The sequence below is a fragment of the Capra hircus genome, chromosome 11 (genome assembly GCF_001704415.2).
Source record: "Capra hircus breed San Clemente chromosome 11, ASM170441v1, whole genome shotgun sequence".
Taxonomy (NCBI): Eukaryota; Metazoa; Chordata; class Mammalia; order Artiodactyla; family Bovidae; genus Capra; species Capra hircus.
Window position 1 is genome coordinate 18,892,170 of NC_030818.1, and position 19,701 is coordinate 18,911,870.

Here is a 19,701-nt window from a genome sequence, read left to right on the forward strand (position 1 = left end):
GACTTTCCCGTTCTTTTTCTAGAAAACAATTCTCGCTTCTTTCTCCCAGCAACTTCCAAGACTTCCTAGAACTTGCTGTGCGGAAAAGGGGATATTGTTTCCCTGCACTACTCATCTTGATGTGTAACCAGTCTACAAACTCGTCAGACAGTGGAAAAGAGTCTGGGGCACCTCTGTGGCTGCTGAGTTAAAGGATTGTGATGGATCTTCTTACAGCATGACTAATCAAGGGGAAAGGCATTTTGAAGCGGAAGCTCAATCCCGATTCACCGGATGGTTCCTTCCCCTGGAATTTTATAGGGGTGAGTTGTGTCAGTAAACACATCTGAGGTGTCAACATAAAGAATATTTTACTAGGACCTAAGGAGCCAAAAAAAGGAAACCAAAGCAATGGTCTCTACCCTCCAGAAAGGCAAAGTGTAGCTCAGTGATTCCTAAGGCACAGTCTAGGGCCAAACCCACTTCCATCCCAGGAAGCCTGAAACCCTTTCAGGGGTCAAAGAGCTCAAAATTATTTTCTTAGAAATACTAAGATATAATTCTTACTCTCACTCTCTCATGATTTAAAGTACAATATTTCAAATGACAGACTGGATGCAGAAGCAGATTTGAGAATCCAGCTGTCTTCGACTAAGTCAAGTATTAATGAGACTAGAAAAAACGCATTGCAATGCCATTTTTCTTAATCTTTTTACATAGTTATTTCTCATAAAAAATAAGTTATTTACATAAGCATGAATAATTTTCTTATTGATATTTTCCCCATTTTCCTCTTGGTTTTTTACATGGATTTTTAAAAGTCAGCTATGTATATACACATATCCCCTCCCTAATGGACCTCCCTCCACTTCCCAATCCCCACCCCACCCCTGTAGGTCATCACAAAGCACCCAGTTGAGCTCCCCTTATTGGTATTTTTAAATGAGTTAATATGTTAAAATTTTCAGTTTTAACTTCTAATACAGTAAAAATCAATATAATCTCTATAAACAAAAGGCCTTTGGAGTCTTCAGTGAATTTTAAGAATATAAAGAAGTCCACACAACAAAAAGCTGAGAAATACCAAAAGGTTTCACCTTTGAAGAAGTTCAATGCCTTTGTATCAATCACATACTTGATGCTGTTTCTGAAAATCCAAGTGCCTTGTGTGGGTTCGTCCACCTACATCTCTCCTCTAACCCTGTCCTTCTAGGATCTACATTTCACTTTGTCTCAGGAAGAATCAAATGTCTGGTTAAGACACCCCCACTAAACATGCTGTTAACTTTGCTGGCAGCATTAACTCTTCCTTTTGATGAATTAGGTTAAAGTGAAAGGCGCCCAGTCGTGTCTGACTCTTTGCAACCCCATGGATTATACAGTCCATGGAATTCTCCATGCCAGAATACTGGAGGGGGTAGCTGTTCCCTTCTCCAGGGAATCTTCCCAAACCAGGGATCAAACCCAGGTCTCCCTATTGCAGGCAGATTCTTTACCAGCTGTGCCACAAAGGAAGCCCAAGAATACTGGAGTGGGTAGCCTATCCCTTATCCAGCGGATCTTCCTGACTCAGGAATTGAACAGGGGTCTCCCACATTGCAGGCGGATTCTTCACCAACTCAGCTATCAGGGAAGGTTAGTATTAACACCTCCAGATAATCATGCCTGTAGATTTCTCACACTATCATATAATTTGTTCACATTTTTTTAAACAGATTATCAAAAGATAAGGACTTTTTAAGATCCAGCATCTACGATAAAACTTTTCAAATAAATTATGTCTATCAAATGTAGGCATATGTTCAAATGTTCCTTTCAAAAGCAACAAAGAGAAAAAATACTTAATTTTCTATATTAGTTCATTCTAATACCTATAGGCATGTTAAAGTCAGATAGAAATTCAGAAAACCTCAAGCAAGATAAAACATTTTAGAATCAATGTATCAGAAAACTAAGGTATACTTCCCATTTGAACTCTAAAAACACTATCTTGGGACTTCCCTGGTGGTCCAGTGGTTAAGAATAAGCCTTCCAAGGCAGGCGACATGAGTTTGATCTCTGACCCTGGAACTAAGATTTCACATACCACAGGACAACTAAGCCTGCATGCCCCAGAGCCCATGCTCCTCAACAAGAGAAGCCACCAGAATGAGAAGACTGCTCTTCGCAACTCGAGAAAGCCTATGTACAGCAACAAAGACCCAACACAGCCCAAAATAAATAAATAAATGAATGAAATTTTAAAATAAAAATACAGTCTTTACTTTTCCAATTGGAAACCTAATTTCCATCCTTTGGTAGGAGGGGAAGGGGGGAGTGAGTTTATGCAAATTTTTAAATTCTTAAACAAAGTTAAATCTATTAAATATCCAGTTTTGGATATTACTGAGCCATTTCAACTGCCAACAGCCTGCGTTATCTATGAAAGATGGCTTTCCTGCAACCAGGTTAAGTGAAAGTGAATGAAAAGTGCAACCACGTGAAGTCACAGGAACTTAAGAAAATACAAAAATAACAGGTGATCCTGGCCAAAGAAGTTTATAGTAAAGGAACTCCCTGTAGAACTCTTGCCCTCGTGGCTGATGGCAGCTGAGTCAGTAACTGTGGGCAGTCAGGCCCCAGCAGATCCTGACCAAGCACGCAACATTGCGGCCAGTAAGGTTCTACCGGGAAAATGACAGAACAGGAAAAATCAGAACATTCGGGGGAAGTAAAAAGAAACCGTCTGAAAGATATGCCTCCCCAACTCGAGCTGCCATCAACCCTCACCTCCCCAGGAACCACTGAGTAACAGCCTCTCCCCTGACTGCATGTTCAGACTCCACCTCTCTGCGAGCCCTCTCCCACTGCTGTGCATGCTGCTCATGTGTCGGACCCTTTGCGACCCCGTGGACTGCAGCCCACCAGGCTCCTCTGCCCATGGGATTCTCCAGGCAAGAATACTGGAGTGGGTTGCCATGCCCTTCTCCAGGGGATCTTCCTGACCCGGGGACTGAACTGGAGTTTCCAGTGTCTCCTCCATTAGTAGGTGGATTCCCAACATTACCACCTTTAAATTCTCAAACCCTCAACCTCTCTTTCCCTGGGGTTTCCAGAAACAACTCTTCCCAGCATCATTTCTTTGATGCCGAAGGCTGCGGACACCCTTTAGATCTCTCGGAGACGTCCAGTAATTTCTCCTCCTTCTTCCCTGGGTGTCTAGATACCACACTCTCCCAGGGTTCCCCTGCCTCTGGGTTGCTCCTTCTGCGAGAAGCCTCTTTCTCTGCTCACCTCTTATATACTGGTGTCTCCCCAGAACTGCGTCCCTGTCTTTCTTCTCGTGCACACTCTGCTTTTCCCACTTCAACTTCTGCCTCTGGAGATCCACCACTCCGCCATACCAAGGGCTCAGAACATAGTCTAGCACAAAAGAAGTGCTTGAGAAACACTAGCTGCCTTTATTATAATCTCCTTCCTGGGTTCATGTTTAGCGGCCTATTGGACATCTGTACTTAAACATTCCAAAAAAACGCATCATACCCATGACCAAATTCATCTTCCTCTCCTCCACCAAAAAATGTTTTTACTAAAAGCCTATTTCTCCCTCAGCATTCTACACCTCTCTCCTTCATTTACTCATTTTTTCAAAATATATGAAGCCACATATTATTCCACGTATTAAGGATTCAAAGTGAACACATCAGACAAGGTCCCTCACACCCTTGTGACCTGACATTCCAGGCTAAGAGGAGCAGGAAAAGTTAACAGAAGTAAAGGAACCAGATGACGGCAGATAATGCACACCCTGCCAATAGCTACAACAATTAGAAACTGGATGCCTACTCTACACTGAGCGCGCAGAGAAAAGTTCTCCCAGGAGGTGACCTGTGAGCTGAGACATGAACTATACCCCCACCCAGATGGGCCACAAAGGACAATGACAGGAGAGCCTCTCAAAGCAAAACCAAAAGGGGTCCTGTTATCCTCTCCAGCAGGATGTGAAACCGTGGCTCCTGTTTCCATTCTCCCTTCCTTCCATAAGGTGTTACTGCACTGGCCCTGTCCTCTCTCCATCCATGTGTGCTGGAGGTGCTGGAAAGGGAGGGTCACTCTTTGTACCCCAAGTGGCTGCACCATCCGGAGCCAACGGGAAGGACAGACATCCCCCAAGGGCTCTGCCTGTTGCAGATCCTGTTGAAGAGACCTGCATGTCTCCCTTCAGGGAAGATAAAACACGTGTAGTGTCTATGCCACCACAAGGCAGAAATCAACAACCGGACTCTTCCCCAGTGTCCCAACAGATCCAAGCCCCTTAAGATCTCTGAAATTCAGCTATTCTCCCATCGCTGTCACTTCCTTGACTCATTTCTTACTCGATGATAGCAACAGCCCCCAAATCAACTCCGTAGCTCTAGCTGTCTCCTTCCAATCAACGCTCATTGAAACACCAAAGTTACCCTTCCAAGAGACAAATCTGAACATGTAACCAGCAACTTAAAACCTCTCCTGGGTTTCCTACAGCCTTTAAGTAAGGACCAAATGCTGTAGTGTAGCATTCAAAGCCCGCCATTCTCTGGCTTCCACTTTGCTATTCCACACCCTCTTTTTCTTGACTTGCCTCCCTCAACTTCTCGCCATAATGACAGCAACCTTCAGTTCCCCAGGGGCTCCTGCCACCTCCTCCAGGGGTTGCCCACACCACCCCCTCTGCTCAGTGTGGCTGCCCCCTCCTTCCCTTACCTGTCCTCAGCACTCAGTTCAGACCTCTGAACCAGACTACGAGTGACGAGAAAGTGCAACGCCTCCACCACCGGGCAGTACCAGGCACAGAAGACTCTAAAACCACGGAAGCTGCTTTGAATATGGCAATTAGCACCCTATCCCTGGGTTTCTCAACCCTGACACTGCTGACGCGAGGGTCAGATGTGTGATTCTTTGCCGAGAGAGCAGTCCTGTGGACTGCAGGACGCGGAGTGGCATCTCTGGCCTCTACTCAACAGGATGCCCAGGACACCACCTCCCATCCCTCCAAGTTGTGCCAATGACAAACGTTTTCAGACTTGCCTGATGCCTCCTGTGGCGGGGGGGCAACCCAAACTGGCCTGGCAGAGAATCACTGCATGTGCATGGAGGATGGCATCAGAGCCCCAGCCCCCAGGCAGCATGCCCCTAGAGGAAAGGGTTTACTCCACATCCTTAACACCCATGCCTGGCACATAGTTACAGATCAATACATGTTTGTCTAATAGCCCTAAATGAAAAGATAAAAATTTATTTGCCACTCAGATGAACCTTGAAGGAATTATGCTAAGTGAAGTCAGTCTTTCTCTAAGACAAGTACTATATGATCTCACCTATATAGGAATCTTAAATAAAAACCTGAACTCATAGAAAAACGAGATCAGACCTGTGATCACCAGAGGTGGAGGGTGAGGGGAGAGGGGACCGGAGGAAAGTGGTCAAAAGGTTTAACCTTCCAGCTGTGAGATAAGAGCACCAGTGATGGAATGCACAACACGGTGATTCCACTTAACACTGTCACAGGGTATATGAGAGTGAATCCTGGCAAAAATGCAAACCTCTTTTCTCTTCTCTTTCCTTTTACTGTACCTATATGAGAAGATAGATGCTAGCTAATCTTATATGGTAATCATTTCACCACATACGTAAATCAAACCTTCATGCTATATACCTTAGCCTTACACAGCAACGTATGGCATTTATTTCTCAGTAAAGGAAAAAAAATGATTTTTTTAAAAAGTGGGGATGAGGCACAAGATCCAAAGAAAAAAGAGTGCAGAAAGAAAAAATAAAGTTTTGGTCAGGTTAAGTTTTCATAAATCACTCCATCTCACAGTCCTTAAGGAGAGAAACAATATCAGAGACACCTTCGTGCCCACAAAGCACAAGGCCATCCTCCACACGCAGGGGGCACCCAATGGTCCATCACTGGCTTCAGCTGCAAAATTTTCAGCGATTACCCGTGAAACACTTCCAGATTTTATTTTTTATGAAACCAAGAATCACACCTTAGTCAAAAGTATTTGGAATCAGAAAATTTTTCAACAGTCTTCTTGGATAGAAAAATGGTGGACTAGACATCAGAGATGGGGCTCCTGCCCAGCTTTGCCACCAACTGTGTGACATGACAGCAGTCCCTGAGCCTCCAAAGGCCGGTCTCCCAATCTGTGAAACGGAGGGTTAAGGATGTCACTTTTAAAGGTCTTATTTGCAACTTCCAAGAAGATACATGACTTTTTAAGAAGGCCAGTCAAAGCCATGCAGCTGCACATACGCAGGGAGGCCCAACAGTACGAGAGCAGGTTACACGAGGCCACGGTGCAAGCACTCGCAGTGACGGAACTGCCCAGCCAGGCCACACACCTGGAACCGTCAGCTCCAGTGGCTCCCTCAGTCTTCTGCAGACACGAGTACCTTTTGCAGATAAAGACTAGGTCTTTAGGTTCTCGATTCCCATGATGCACCCTGCGCCTGCGTCACGGCAAGCATTTATAAGCGTCTGCTGAGCTGAAGGTGTAACACCTAAGACCGGTCCTAGAGCCTCCGATAACCACAGCAGGGCGCCTGTGATTTCTAGCAGGAGAGAAACTTTTTTTTTAAACAAGTTAAAAGGCAAAAGTAATCTAAGGGTGAATAGAAGAAAGAAGATATGACAAGGTGTAAGGTTATTTGTCAAAGGAGTGAACAGTGGAGTTCCGGCAAAGTCCACTGAAGAGCCTGAGAGGTCAACATGAGATCAGTAAGATAAAATCATCCTGTTGACATGGTTTGTAAAACAGTGGAGTGACTGAGAAATCTGAAATCCCTAGGATAATGAAAGAGTAGCAAGTAAAAGAAGACTAATGAACGAGAATGGAGAGACTATTGGCAAGACAAGAAGGAGCAGGGCAAAAGCCCCACAGAGTGCACAACAGATTCTGCTTTACAGCTGCCCAGTAAATTCCAAAAACATACACCCTCTTGGAAGGCAAAATGAATTTTGAAAAAGGTAAAACCTCAGAGGCAGATTAAATTTACTTTTGAGTAAAACATCACCTCATTTAGGAACACTGCATTTACATGCTTAACAGCAGATGCGGCGTTATTAGGTACTTATGGTACTTAACTGGGCCGGTGAGAAGACTTTCTCTGTGCTTAAATTTTACAAGTAGGAAGAGGGAGGAGGAGAGAGATGGGAGGAAGGAGGAAGAGAAATGAAAAGAGGGAAGAAGAGAGGCATTTCTCTGTTGAACATTTCTCAGATGAAAGTGCAAGAGCCATGTCAAAGTATAACAAAAGTAAGTCTCAAGGTTACAAATGTTCGGTGACACAAAGGACATTCAATAAAGGGCTGTTACAATTTAATTAAAATAAACAACAGCCGTGTTAAGTATGTCAAAAACGCCTCCATGTAATCCACCATTTCTAGATTGGAAGAACCCAAACTTTCAAATTCAAGGTGAAAAGTTGGTGAAGGTTCTGTGAGTCTAAAATTATTTTGTAATCGATCCACCACATCTTAATGAAGGTGTTAATAGCTCTGTAAAATGCCCTTCTCAGAATGGAAATTTTGATGGGAACCCATTTATAAGCAGGAAAATGATTAAGCGCTACAGTATTCATTTTATTGTTCCCCTCACCGCTGACAAAGTGCCAAAGTACCAAGGCAAGGACCGGAGAAGGGGTTTACCAGTTCAGGGCCTGGGTCACACGGTTTATACTGAGAATGCTCACGACTGCCTCATGACTGCTTCCTTCCTTGGCATGAGTATGTACTAAAGTTTCAGAGTTAGTCATTCTCTGGAAATTTTTCTCAGACGAAAACAGGAGCAACAAAGTGTAAACAAGATATAGAAGATAAAATTTTAAAAAATCTGTAAAAATCTGAAAGACAAAGAAATGAGCCAAGCCCTCCAGGCCCATCCATATCACCCTGCACAGCTCAGAACTGGAGAACCCAGAGCCACAGGTCCCCCACCTCTGTACAGTCGGTACATCTGCAGTCCAATGCACACTGGTTCTGTGAGCCAAGTCCTCTGTCGAGCTTTCGTTTACCCATTTAAGAAATGGCAGCAATATGGCTCAACGGTAAAGAATCCATCTGCAATGCTAGAGATGTGGGTTTGATCCCTGGGTCTGAGAAGATCCCCTGAAAGAGGAAACAGTAACCTACTCCAGTATTCTTGCCTGGAGAATCCCATGGGCAGAAGCCTAGCGGGCTTCAGTCCACGGAGTCACTAAAGAGTCCGACGTGACTAAGCACAACACAGCCCAGCAATAAGGTCTGCTTTATAGGGTTGTTGTGAGGATTAAATACAATAGTCCATGGGAAGCACTCAGCGTGTTCAGCAAACATAAATGTTCAAAAAATGTTTGGGCTGTATTTCCCTTTAAAGGCCAGAACAATTTAGAGGGAAAAAAAAAAATAACGGCTAGAACAACATATGGGAAAAACTCCCGAAGAGAAAAATAATCATACATTTCTACTTTTCTCCCAAACAGTAAACAAGAGTATTTCAAGTTCTCCTCGTACAAATAAAATAGCAACAGAAATAACCACCCTGATTATAGTCTCCAGCTTAAAGAGGACGGAAGACAACACAAAGAAAAGATACTACTGTCTGAGACTGAATCAGCCAGAAAACTTGAACAGAAAACAAGTAACACTTTTAGGTAATCCAAGGTCTTTCTGAACAATAAAAACACCTAGACACCACCACATACACTGAAAAGCAACACGGAATCAGATAGAGCACTGTGGTCTGTTAACTCTTTTCTAGAGTCTTAAATCAGCTCATTCTCTGCACAGTATTCACCAGCTTAAATCATTTCACAGAAAGTAGGATCCAAGACAGTGAAAAACCAAGCTAACCCGGAGGTCAGGAAAGTCAGACTATTCCTGCTACCAAATTTTCTTAGCTTTTCTCTTAAGCTGACACCTCACGTGACACCCAGTGGCACAGACCTCTATCAGGAAAGCCTTAAAAATCTAAATATCAAAGCTCAATAACAGGAAAAAAGTTTGGGAGAAGCAATTAGGAAATGCTTTTCACCTACTTCTGACTCTTATTCTAATCCATGCTCTAACTCCATTAATATTCTTTATACTCAAAGTTCAGAAGAAAGTGAAATTCAAACATAATTACTGTTCTTTATAAATCACATCATTTGTAATAGTTTAAGTGATAAAGAACAGTAGTTAATTTTTCAGTTCGAGTTCTCAAAATAATCAAAATACAAAAGATGAGAAAAGCATAGCATTGAAAGCAACAGTTAAATTTTTTAAAAAAGTAAATGATTAGTAAGCTATTACCTAAGATGTAAAAATTGATCTTGCTTATTTTGACACTTCCTCAAATCAAATAATTTTAATGTGATTATAAATCAGTTATAAATGCAAACTCTACCCAAAAATAATTTTTTCAAGATCCAAGTTAGAAAATGAGTTACACCAAAGCAGATAAATATTTAAACAGAATAAATATTTAAATATTGAACTACTATTTTATAAATTCACTCTCAAAGTAGAAAGATGAGATATGAATAGAAGTAAATGGACTAGCATCAATTTAATTGCTTGTATTTGAAGATCTTCTAAAATTTTTATTTAATTTAATCTTAATATGGTAATTAAGTATTGGCAAGCATTTTCAAAGCTACTGCTGCTGCTGCTGCTGCTGCTAAGTCGCTTCAGTCGTGTCCGACTCTGTGCGACCCCATAGACGGCAGCCCATCAGGCTCCCCCGTCCCTGGGATTCTCCAGGCAAGAACACTGGAGTGGGCTGCCATTTCCTTCAATGTGTGAAAGTGGAAAGTGGAAGTGAAGTCGCTCAGTCGTGTCTGACTCTTCAAGACCCCATGGACTGCAGCCTACCAGGCTCCTCCATCCATGGGATTTTCCAGGCAAGAGTACTGGAGTGGGGTGCCGTTGCCTTCTCCGTTTCAAAGCTACTAAGCTAAAGTAAAATAATTAACTCTGACAGATTTATGAACTCTTTCCTGATACTTCTGGATACTCTAAATATACAGTAAGTTCAGAGTTTCCTGGCATATTATGGCTTTCACTTGAATTTGTATTATGTTAACAATTATAAACCTCTCCAAGACATAAAGGGGTCAAGAGCAGAATCCTGAGAAATACATGATCCAAAAGGATCTATGCACCTCAGTGTTCATTGCAGCACTGTTTACAATAGCCAGGGCACGTAAGCAACGTAAATGTCCAACGACAGAGGAATGGATGAAGACGACGTGGTACAATGGAATATCAGCCACTAAAAAGAATGAAATCATGCCATTTGCAACAACATGGACGGACCAAGAGTGTCACACTGACCTTCAGAAATGACTTCATCCACACGCACTGGGGTGCATATATCCTTTTGGGTCACACTTATACAAATGAACATACTTACAAAACAAAAATCAGACTCACGGAACAAGCTTATGGTTGCCAGGGCAAAGGATGGGGGGAAGGGACAGCTAGGGAGTTTAAGATGGACATGTACACACTGCTATATTTTAAAAAATGGATAACCAACAAAGACCTGTTGTATAGTTCAAGGAACTCTGCTCAATTTCCTATGGCAGCCTGGTTAAGGGGGGAATTGGGGGCAGAATGGAAACATGTATATGTGCGACTGAATCCCTTCACAGTTCACCTGAAACTATCACAACATTGTTTATTAATCAGCTATACTCCAATACAAAATAAAAAGTTTAAAATAAATAAAAACGAACAGACTCCTGATTTTTACTACAGTAACTGCTAAATCATGAAAGTTCACTATTACAGTCAGATACCAAAAAACCACTGCAGAAAACAAACAGTACATAATAGTAAGATAGCAAAAACTATCTCCAGATAACATATCTCTAGGCAATAAAAGTGAAAGTCACTTAGTTGTGTCCAATTCTTTGTGACCCCATAGGCTATACAGTCCATGGAATTCTCCAGGCAAGAATACTGGAATGGGTAGTAGTTCCCTTCTCCAGGGGATCTTCCCAACCCAGGGATCGAACCCAGGCCTCCCACACTGCAGGCGGATTCTTTACCAGCTGAGCCACCAGGTACCACCAAAATACAAATTTGTTCCATATCTAAAGTAATTTTTAATTCATAGGTGTGAATTATTAAAATAATAAACATGCATAACTAAGTTTCTCTCCACCCTATAATGACCTTCCATTTTATGCCTAATGCTAATTTTTAGGAATATTCTTTCCAATGTATAAATACAGAGAAGTACTATAAAATATCACCAACAAACTATTGTTGAAAATGTGTTAATATTTACATTCAAGTATGTGTACAGAGCTGACTTTATCCTCTCAACTACCACTACTTAGAAAAGGAGCAGAAACAACCCTTTCCCACCTTCTCTGCTACTCTCTTTTTTTTTTTCTTTTTTTTTTTTTAATTTTTTATTTTTTTAAATTTTAAAATCTTCAATCTTCAATCTGCTACTCTCTTTAAACTACCTTTTATCACCGTGTATAAATACAGTGTGCTCAAGGAACTGTCAGTTCGTTTTTTGTTTTTTTTATTTGTCCCCCAGTCTGGAGACAACTGGTTTACCTGCTGGCTCTCTTCATTTAGTTAATGGGAAACTGGGATCAACCCAGTCAATCTTAAAGGAAAATCAACCCTGAATATTCATTGGAAGGACTGACACTGAAGCTGAAGCTCCAATATTTTGGCCACCTGATGTGAAAAGCCGACTCACTGGAAAAGACCCTTTTGCTGGGAAAGATTGAGGGCAGGAAGAGAAGGGGACGACAGAGGATGAGATGGTTGGATAGCATCACCAACTCAATAGACATGAGTTTGAGCAAACTCTGAGAAACAGTGAAGGACAGGGAAGCCTGGTGTGCTGCAGTCCCTGGGGTCACAGAGTCGGACACAACTGAGCGACTGAACAACTGGAATCTGACGCACGCAGCACCCAGGTCTGTTATTAGGTGGGGACGCACGGCAAGCAACTGGAGATGGATGGTATCACCATCTGTGGGCATAACTTAGGCTACTGGAGGGGCCCTGAGAAAAGGCATAACTCAACACACTCTGAGAATAAAACAGCGCTATGTTTTATAGTAAATTTTAGTCACAACACAGTGATCTTTTATCTACACAAACTCACTTAAAAGGGGCTTACTTTTTTTCCTTCTAATTTTTAATTTTAGCAAATTTTAGTCTAAATCAAGGGTTGGCAAACTTTTCCATAAAGGGCTAGATAGTAGATATTTGGGGATTTGCAGCCCACATAGTCTCTGTCACAACTATTCAACTCTCTACTTATAACACCAAAGAAGTCACAGACCACGTATAAATGAAAGAACATAGATGTGTTCCAATAAAACTATTTATAAAACAGGCAGAGGGTTGATTTGGCCCTCAGCCAATAGTTTGCTTTGCCAATCCCTCGGCTAAATTATCTTAGCAAACGTAAAATTTTTAAATTCCAAATTAAAAAGGAATAACAACAGAAATACAGGTCCTTGTTTACATTTAAAGAGCATCAAATTCAAGTAGTTATGCCAGAACAATTCCTTCTAGGCTTTATTGCCCGTATAAACTAGAAAAACTTCAGAATAATAGTAGCTGTCTAAATAAAAATAAATTTCTCTTAAAGTCAGTTTTGGTCAAGATTAAACGAAAAACTAATACTGGGGCATTTTTGCATGTAAAAGAGAAATAAAATAGATTGACCGTTAGTCATACTATGAGCAAAGTGCATCATACAGACAGATGGAGCAATGCATCTGTGAAAGAAAGATATACACAAAAAAGAGTATCTATCATCCGAGCCCTAGCTCCTCCGCATCCTTAAGCAGTTATCTCTCCAACACCAAAAGCAATAAATTAGGGTAATATGATTCTTTGTACAATGGAGTCACCGATTACTAATATCTCAGAAGCTTTCAGAATAAACTTCTTTGGGATAGACTGAAGCAGTTATACTGGGTTGGTCAAAGGGCTTGTCTTACAGAAAACCCTGAATGAACTCTGGACAACCCAATACATTTTTGCTGGTGGTGACAGCAATACAATAGAACTCTCAACAGTTCAGTGCAACATGGACAACAGAAAAGATACTGCATACACTCCCATCTTCTCAGGCCTAGGCTTCCAATAAGAAACTTTACACAGGACTTGTAATTGACAAACACCGGATTCCACAGGAGGAAGAACATCCATTCTAGGCAGGGAAACACTAAAGTCTTTACAACGTGAGATAGCTCCAGATGACAACCACCACTAAATTACTTTAATCTCTTAAATTACTAATGTTGAGACAGCTGGTGTACTTCAACCTGTTCCTGTACTCCTGTAAACAGCCACTGAAATTCAACGACCTGTGAACCTACTTGATATAAGCAGAAGACTGGCCCCCCAAAAATCCCTGGCAGAGCAATAATTCAAAGCACACACCCAAATCCTCTGAGACTCCATCCTCTCTATTGCGAAGTTTCAATTAACAGACGTGTATTAAGTGACAAATTAGGTGCAGTGCTGGGGAAACAATGTGAGTGAGTCTCCGCAAAGACGGCACTCCTTCCTAAGGAAAGACTTAAGCAACTGATCACCGCAGAGTATGGTACCAGGACAGCAGATGTGTACTCTCAGCTCAAATGTGACACAGTGACACAACAGGCAACTCACCAAAGAATACAGACAGTCGATAACCTGCCTACTGGATCAGTATATATGAGAAGGAGAAGAATAACCATCATACGCTGGGGGTTTGAGGAAATGGCCACTCAACTTACGCTGTTACTGGGCAACATTTATGTAGGACACTTTGAAAAGATGGCTGCTTAAAACTGTATTTTTGACCTAAAAATTCCACTGCTTTTGGTGAATGGGGAGACTACAGTTTCACTATAGTCAAAAGAAATATATAAGGAATAAATTCACCTTTAGGAAAAATGGTGAGTTCAGTCTGATAAGATAAATTCTTGACGCCCACAAGATATTCAGGGGAAAATGTCTAGGAAACAGTTTGACATATAACAACTAGCATTTACTCAGGATATATGCTACTCTTATACATATCATAATTTCACTTAATCCCTCCAAAATTCAAAGGGTTATGTACCCAGGGGCAGGATCAGGATTCAAACAGAGCTCTTAACCCAAAGTTCTTAATCAATATGCTATTCAGCCTCAATGTGTTTGGCACCTGGCAGAAAGATCCAAGGAAGAAATACAGATTTGCAAAAAAAAAAAATTATATATATATATTTTTTACTATTTATTCATCAGAAATTTATTGAGGACCTTGTGGGACCTAGGGATATGTTAGATAAAGTTACAGTTTCTCTCCACAGGGAACCATAACAGAGACAGACATGAAAACAAAAAATTACAATATGGCATCACAGTACTAACAGCAACAGTTAAGAGGAATAATACTAACCCCAGAAGGAGAGGACTGTCAATTTTGCATTGGAGGAAGAGTCATCAAGAAAAGGTCTAAGAAAGGAAGATAATGCCTGACCATGATTTTGAATAATGAGTTTAAAAAAAGAGAGAAGAAAAGAAATCTCCCAAGAGGACAGTGGAAGCAGGAAAGGAAGGAAGGTCACTCCAGAAAAAGGCAGTGGCATAAATGGTCACGCCACAGCCCAACACAACACAGTCAGTTCAAAGAAATGTACGTGCACCACCAAACCCATTAACAGCGCCCTTCAACCGTTCCAATCTCTACTCCCCACTCCTGTTTTTCCACATGTTGAATAGGATAAAGGAAATAAAGTCTCTGACTCTATTAATCGACACTCTAGAATTGATGCTTTTGAACTGAGGTGCTGGAGAAGACTCTTGAGAGTCCCTTGGATAGCAAGGAGATCAAACCAGTCCATCCTAAAGGAAATCTACCCTGAATATTCACTGGAAGAAATGATGCTGAAGCTTAAGCTCCAATACTTTGGCCTCCTGATGCAAAGAACTGACTCACTGGAAAAGACCCTGATGCTGGGAAAGATTGAAGGCAAGAGGAGAAGGGGACAACAGAGGATGAGATGGTTGGATGGCATCACCAACTCGATGGACATGAGTTTGAGCAAGCTTCGGGAGTTGGTGATGGACAGGGAAGGCTGGTGTGCTGCAGTCCATAGGGTTGCAAAGAGTCGGACATGACTGAGCAACTAAACTGAACTGACTCTATTAAGTCTCATTAGCCAAGAAGATGATGTACTCTTCCACCATCACCTCCAAACAGAGAGCTGAAGAGGGACAGGACAGCCTGCCCAGCCCACCAGAAGGAGCAAGTGACAAGGTGACTACCATTTTGGAAACAACTCCCCATAGCACTGCTACCAATTGCCTCAACCAAGCTTTTCCTTTTCTTCTTGATGGAATTTGTTACTACCTGAAGTTACAATGTCTAGTCACACTTTTCTTTGTTTAGTGCCTGTCTCCCTTGTTAGAATATAATCTCCAAGAGGCCAGAGGCCTTATCTGTTTTATTCATCACTGTATCTTCAACAGTGCCTGGCACAAGAAAGATACTCTGCAAATGTTTACTGAATGAATAGTTTTATCTTATCCAACATGTAACAGATTAACTTTAAAAACTAAATTAACATTTCACTTCCAGAAGATACTCAGAAATTTATTTAATATTTATGAATAGCATCTCTAGGCCCACTAATTTGGGGCTGGTGCACTGGGATGACCCAGAGGGATGGTACGGGGAGGGAGGTGGGAGGGGGGTTCAGGATGGGGAACACGTGTACACCCGTGGTGGATTAATGTTGATGTATGGCAAAACCAATACAATATTGTAATTAGCCTCCAATTAAACAAATTTATATTTTAAAAAAATGAAAACCTAAACTCTGCTCTATTCACACTCATATTTTATTACAGTTTCTCTGTACCAAAAGTTGGCAATTATGGATAAAGTACTACAAATTGATGCTCTGTTTCAATGAAATGTGCTTAAGGGGAAAATGGCAGGAAACTATTGCACACTTAAGAAATTCAAGTCTTTGACAGATATAAAACATATCTAAGGTAAAAAGAAAAAAAGTGACCAACGTTATTAGAAAACACGTAATGATATCTACAAAAGGGTCACCAATCCTTGGTGAGTCAGTCAGTAAAGAATCCATCTACATTGCCGGAGACTGCCTGCAATGCAAGAGACGCAGGCTCGATCCCTGGATCAGGAAGATCCCCTAGAGAAGGAAATGACAATCCACTCCAGGGAAATATAACTTGCTAGGGAAATCCCATGGACAGAGGAGCCTAGCAGGCTACAGTCCATGGGGTCACAAAAGAGCTGGACACGAATGAGCAACTAAACCACCAAATGAGATAGCCAATCCACAGAGATCAGGCCTTGCCAAAACTGCATGTTATATAAAAGGCCTGGAAAGGCAGTATCTTGGAATCTGTTTCGCCACTGGCCATTTCACTTTAAAGTTCCTTTGAGCCACCGATCACTATTTTCAGAATCCTTAATAGGTTTCAGGCTCCCTGTGTCCCAAATGGAATGGCTTTTTGCCCTCCTTTCAAGCTTCATGATGATGGCGGGAACTGGTATCGCAAGCTTAGAGATCCTGAAGTGATGCAGCAGCAGCAGCAGCAGGGATACATTTATTTTCCTCGCCTAAGTGTTAACACAAATAAATGGAGAAATTACATGCAATCCCTAAAAGCAGATAGGCAGAAATTACCAACCATGCTATGACTTTTTAACTAAGCATTTAATCACACCTGCGTAAAAGGACAGTTTAAAGGGTACAATTTTTTTTAAATTTGAGATACAAAATACTGTTCCTAATTAAAGCAAACTTTATCCAGGGCTGTATACTCAAACAAATGTTTTGGTTTGGGGAATGTTTAGGTGGGGATTTTTTTGTTTGGTGGGTGCTGTTTTCTTCAGAGTTGTCACTGCTACTGCTGCTGCTGCTGCTAAGTCGCTTCAGTCATGTCTGACTCTGTGTGACCCCAGAGACGGCAGCCCACCAGGCTCCCCCGTCCCTGGGATTCTCCAGCCAAGAACACTGGAGTGGGTTGCCATTGCCTTCTCCAATGCATGAAAGTGAAAAGTGAAAGTGAAGTTGCTCAGTCGTGTCCGACTCTTAGCGACCCCATGGACTGCAGCCCACCAGGCTCCTCCATGGGATTTTCCAGGCAAGAGTACTAGAGTGGGGTGCCATTGCTAGAAGTCACTAAACACTTTAACCAATACCACCACTTCTAAAAAGTATTTTGTTCCACATATCTGGCAACTTTTGCAAAGTCTGTTTATAAACTGTCTTTTCAGTGTACAAATAACATTAAACTAAGAAAATGTGCATATACTCAGAGGCCAAAGACAGTATAATGAATGGACTAAATAGTAAGATTCTTTCTGGTTTGTATTAACTCTCATTGGTAGTTCCACATCCCAGAACTGCCATGCTCTTTCCTGGATTCTATCAGAGTCTGATCAATGAGATCTATGTCTCTGATAAGCAGTCTTTAGAAAGAATAAATCAGACTTAGTCAAAGACAGAATTTTTATAACTGCAAGAAGTAACGGCCAGTTTGATGTAATTTGCATTATCATGTTATCACTATTGTGAATTTTAAAGGTACAACCCATTTAGAATATGAATCCCTTTGCCCAACCATTCAAGTTTAAAACAAAACCAACACTTCTTCGCATACAAATATAAATGTGCAAGATACAAGGTCTCAACTTATCAAAGAAAAATGCGATGCCCGTAAGACCAACAGGAAGTGTATCTCAAATACTTAACGTTTATAATGAAGTTCAATCAAGTGAAATTAACAGCACCACTTATGAAAAATGAAAAATGAAAAGCAGAAAACAAAAGTCAAAGTTCAAATATCCTCGAGTTGTTTTCACCAGTCAGTAATAGTCTAGTCGGCCAAATACTAGGCCAAACGGGTAATGTCATGGAACTGCCTGTAACATCCTCTCATTCCAACTTCACTCATAAGTCAGGAGAAAACAATTTAAATGTCAACCTCTGCTTTTAGGCTCCGCATAGTTCAACTACCTCTAAAAGCACCCCATTTCTTACTACATAACTCACAAGGGCTAAGCAAAAATGAGAGAGCAGTATCATTCAGTTGCCCACCAGCCAAATATAAATAGCCTCTACTAACATTGTGAGGTATTGAAATGGTCACCTGCTAAAGCTTTTCCTTCAAACATTCTCTTTTATTCTCCCTCTCTTCCTTCTCTTTACCTCCCTCCTAAACATTTCAGCACTGAGTTATCCAGATAACCATCACACCCTCACCACGAGAAAACACCTCTCGGAAGGAGCAGAGTACACTGGCAGTCTTGAACGCGACCCTTCAGCTCTCTGGTGCAGACCCCGCGCACGCCCTGCCCCTGCACACGTGGGTCCTGCCAGCCTCTGCGGGCCTCACGGAAGCTGCTTCCAGCGTGTTCGCGTCACCCACGCACCACCACTTACTGTGCCGGGCATGTGGCTTCTCTCGTTCTTCCCGTTCTGAGAGCTGCCGTTCTTGAGTTTCTTTTTCTTTTTGGCTGTTTCTTTGTGCTCTTTCTGTTTGTTTTGCACTTCGATGAGAACAGAAATAAAGCTGTTCTTCACTTCTTTCTCAAACTCCAGTTCGTCTCGCAGGGCCAGCTGCTGCACCAGCTCTTCGGAGTACTCCTTGATGGCCGTCTCGATTTCCTCCAGCAGCTCATTTAACTCAGATACCGACAGCCTTTTCACCCCTGTGACCGAAAAGCAAAGCTGAGTGGACACGAAGACCAAAATGTTTCAAGGCAGCACAGTAAAATGTTTCTCCCCAAAGAGCAAAAACATCGTATTCTGAGCAATTAAATGGTTTGTGATTGTCTCAGACTCCTCAGACTCCTGGTGGGCAGGTCTGAGTAGAGGTAGGTGGGGAAAGTCACTTCTCAAATAGTTGAGAAGAAAAGTATAACAAAATTTTTTACTCATCTAAAATCAATGGTTCCATGAACAGTACTTCAGTCAAGACTTAATAAGCTTGTGCAAGGAAAAGAACACAAAAGCAGAGAGAGAGTACAGGAAACCACTGTACTGAAAAGAAATCACAGGCCATTGAGCAGGGTTCTGGGGCACTTCCGAAGAGAGGCCAAGTCCATTTGAAAGAATTAAGCTAAATACATACTTAAAGACACATGCCCCAGTGTGTGAATTTTACTGAAAATTGGGAAGATGAAGGGCAGATGATTCCCTGAAGACCCTTTACGGGTTTTTCTCAGCACTTCCCTTTATTCTCAGGAAATACTAGAGAAATAGGACATTGTTGAAGCCCTACCCCCCAGCACCTCAGAATATGACTGAATTTGGAGACTGCATTTTGAAAGCGATAATGAAGTTAAAATTAAGCCATTAGGGTGGGCCCTAATCCAATGTGACTGATGCCCTTAAAAATGAGAAGATGAGGACACAGATAGACCACAGGAAAGTCCATGTGAGGACAGAGGAAGAGGCCTCAGAAGAAATCAGACCTGCTAATACCTCAGGCTCAGACTTCTAGCCTCCAGAACTAGCAAGAAGCAAATTTCTGTGGTTTAAGCCACCCAGCCTGCGGTTTTTTGCTACAGCAGCCCAAGCGGACAAATATAGGATTCAAAGGTAAATATGACACAGTCCCCAAGCAAAGAGAAACAAATGCCCTGAGTACCACCGGCGGGGAGTGAGGAGAGGAAGAGTATGCAACCCAGCCTGTGAGAACCAGAGGTTCCTGAAGGTGGTCACACTCTATGG

At 41.9% G+C, this 19,701-nt stretch overlaps 1 protein-coding gene across 3 annotated transcripts in view; it reads right to left on the reverse strand.

Moving 5' to 3' along the window:
- FEZ2 (fasciculation and elongation protein zeta 2) overlaps positions 1-19,701 on the reverse strand; it is a 43,506-nt gene that overhangs the window by 9,698 nt on the left and 14,107 nt on the right. For all 3 annotated transcript variants that reach the window (XM_018055117.1, XM_018055115.1, XM_018055114.1), the window contains one exon: positions 18,409-18,677. In XM_018055117.1, the coding sequence (XP_017910606.1) occupies positions 18,409-18,677 (269 nt within the window). The remainder of the gene's footprint in view (positions 1-18,408; positions 18,678-19,701) is intronic.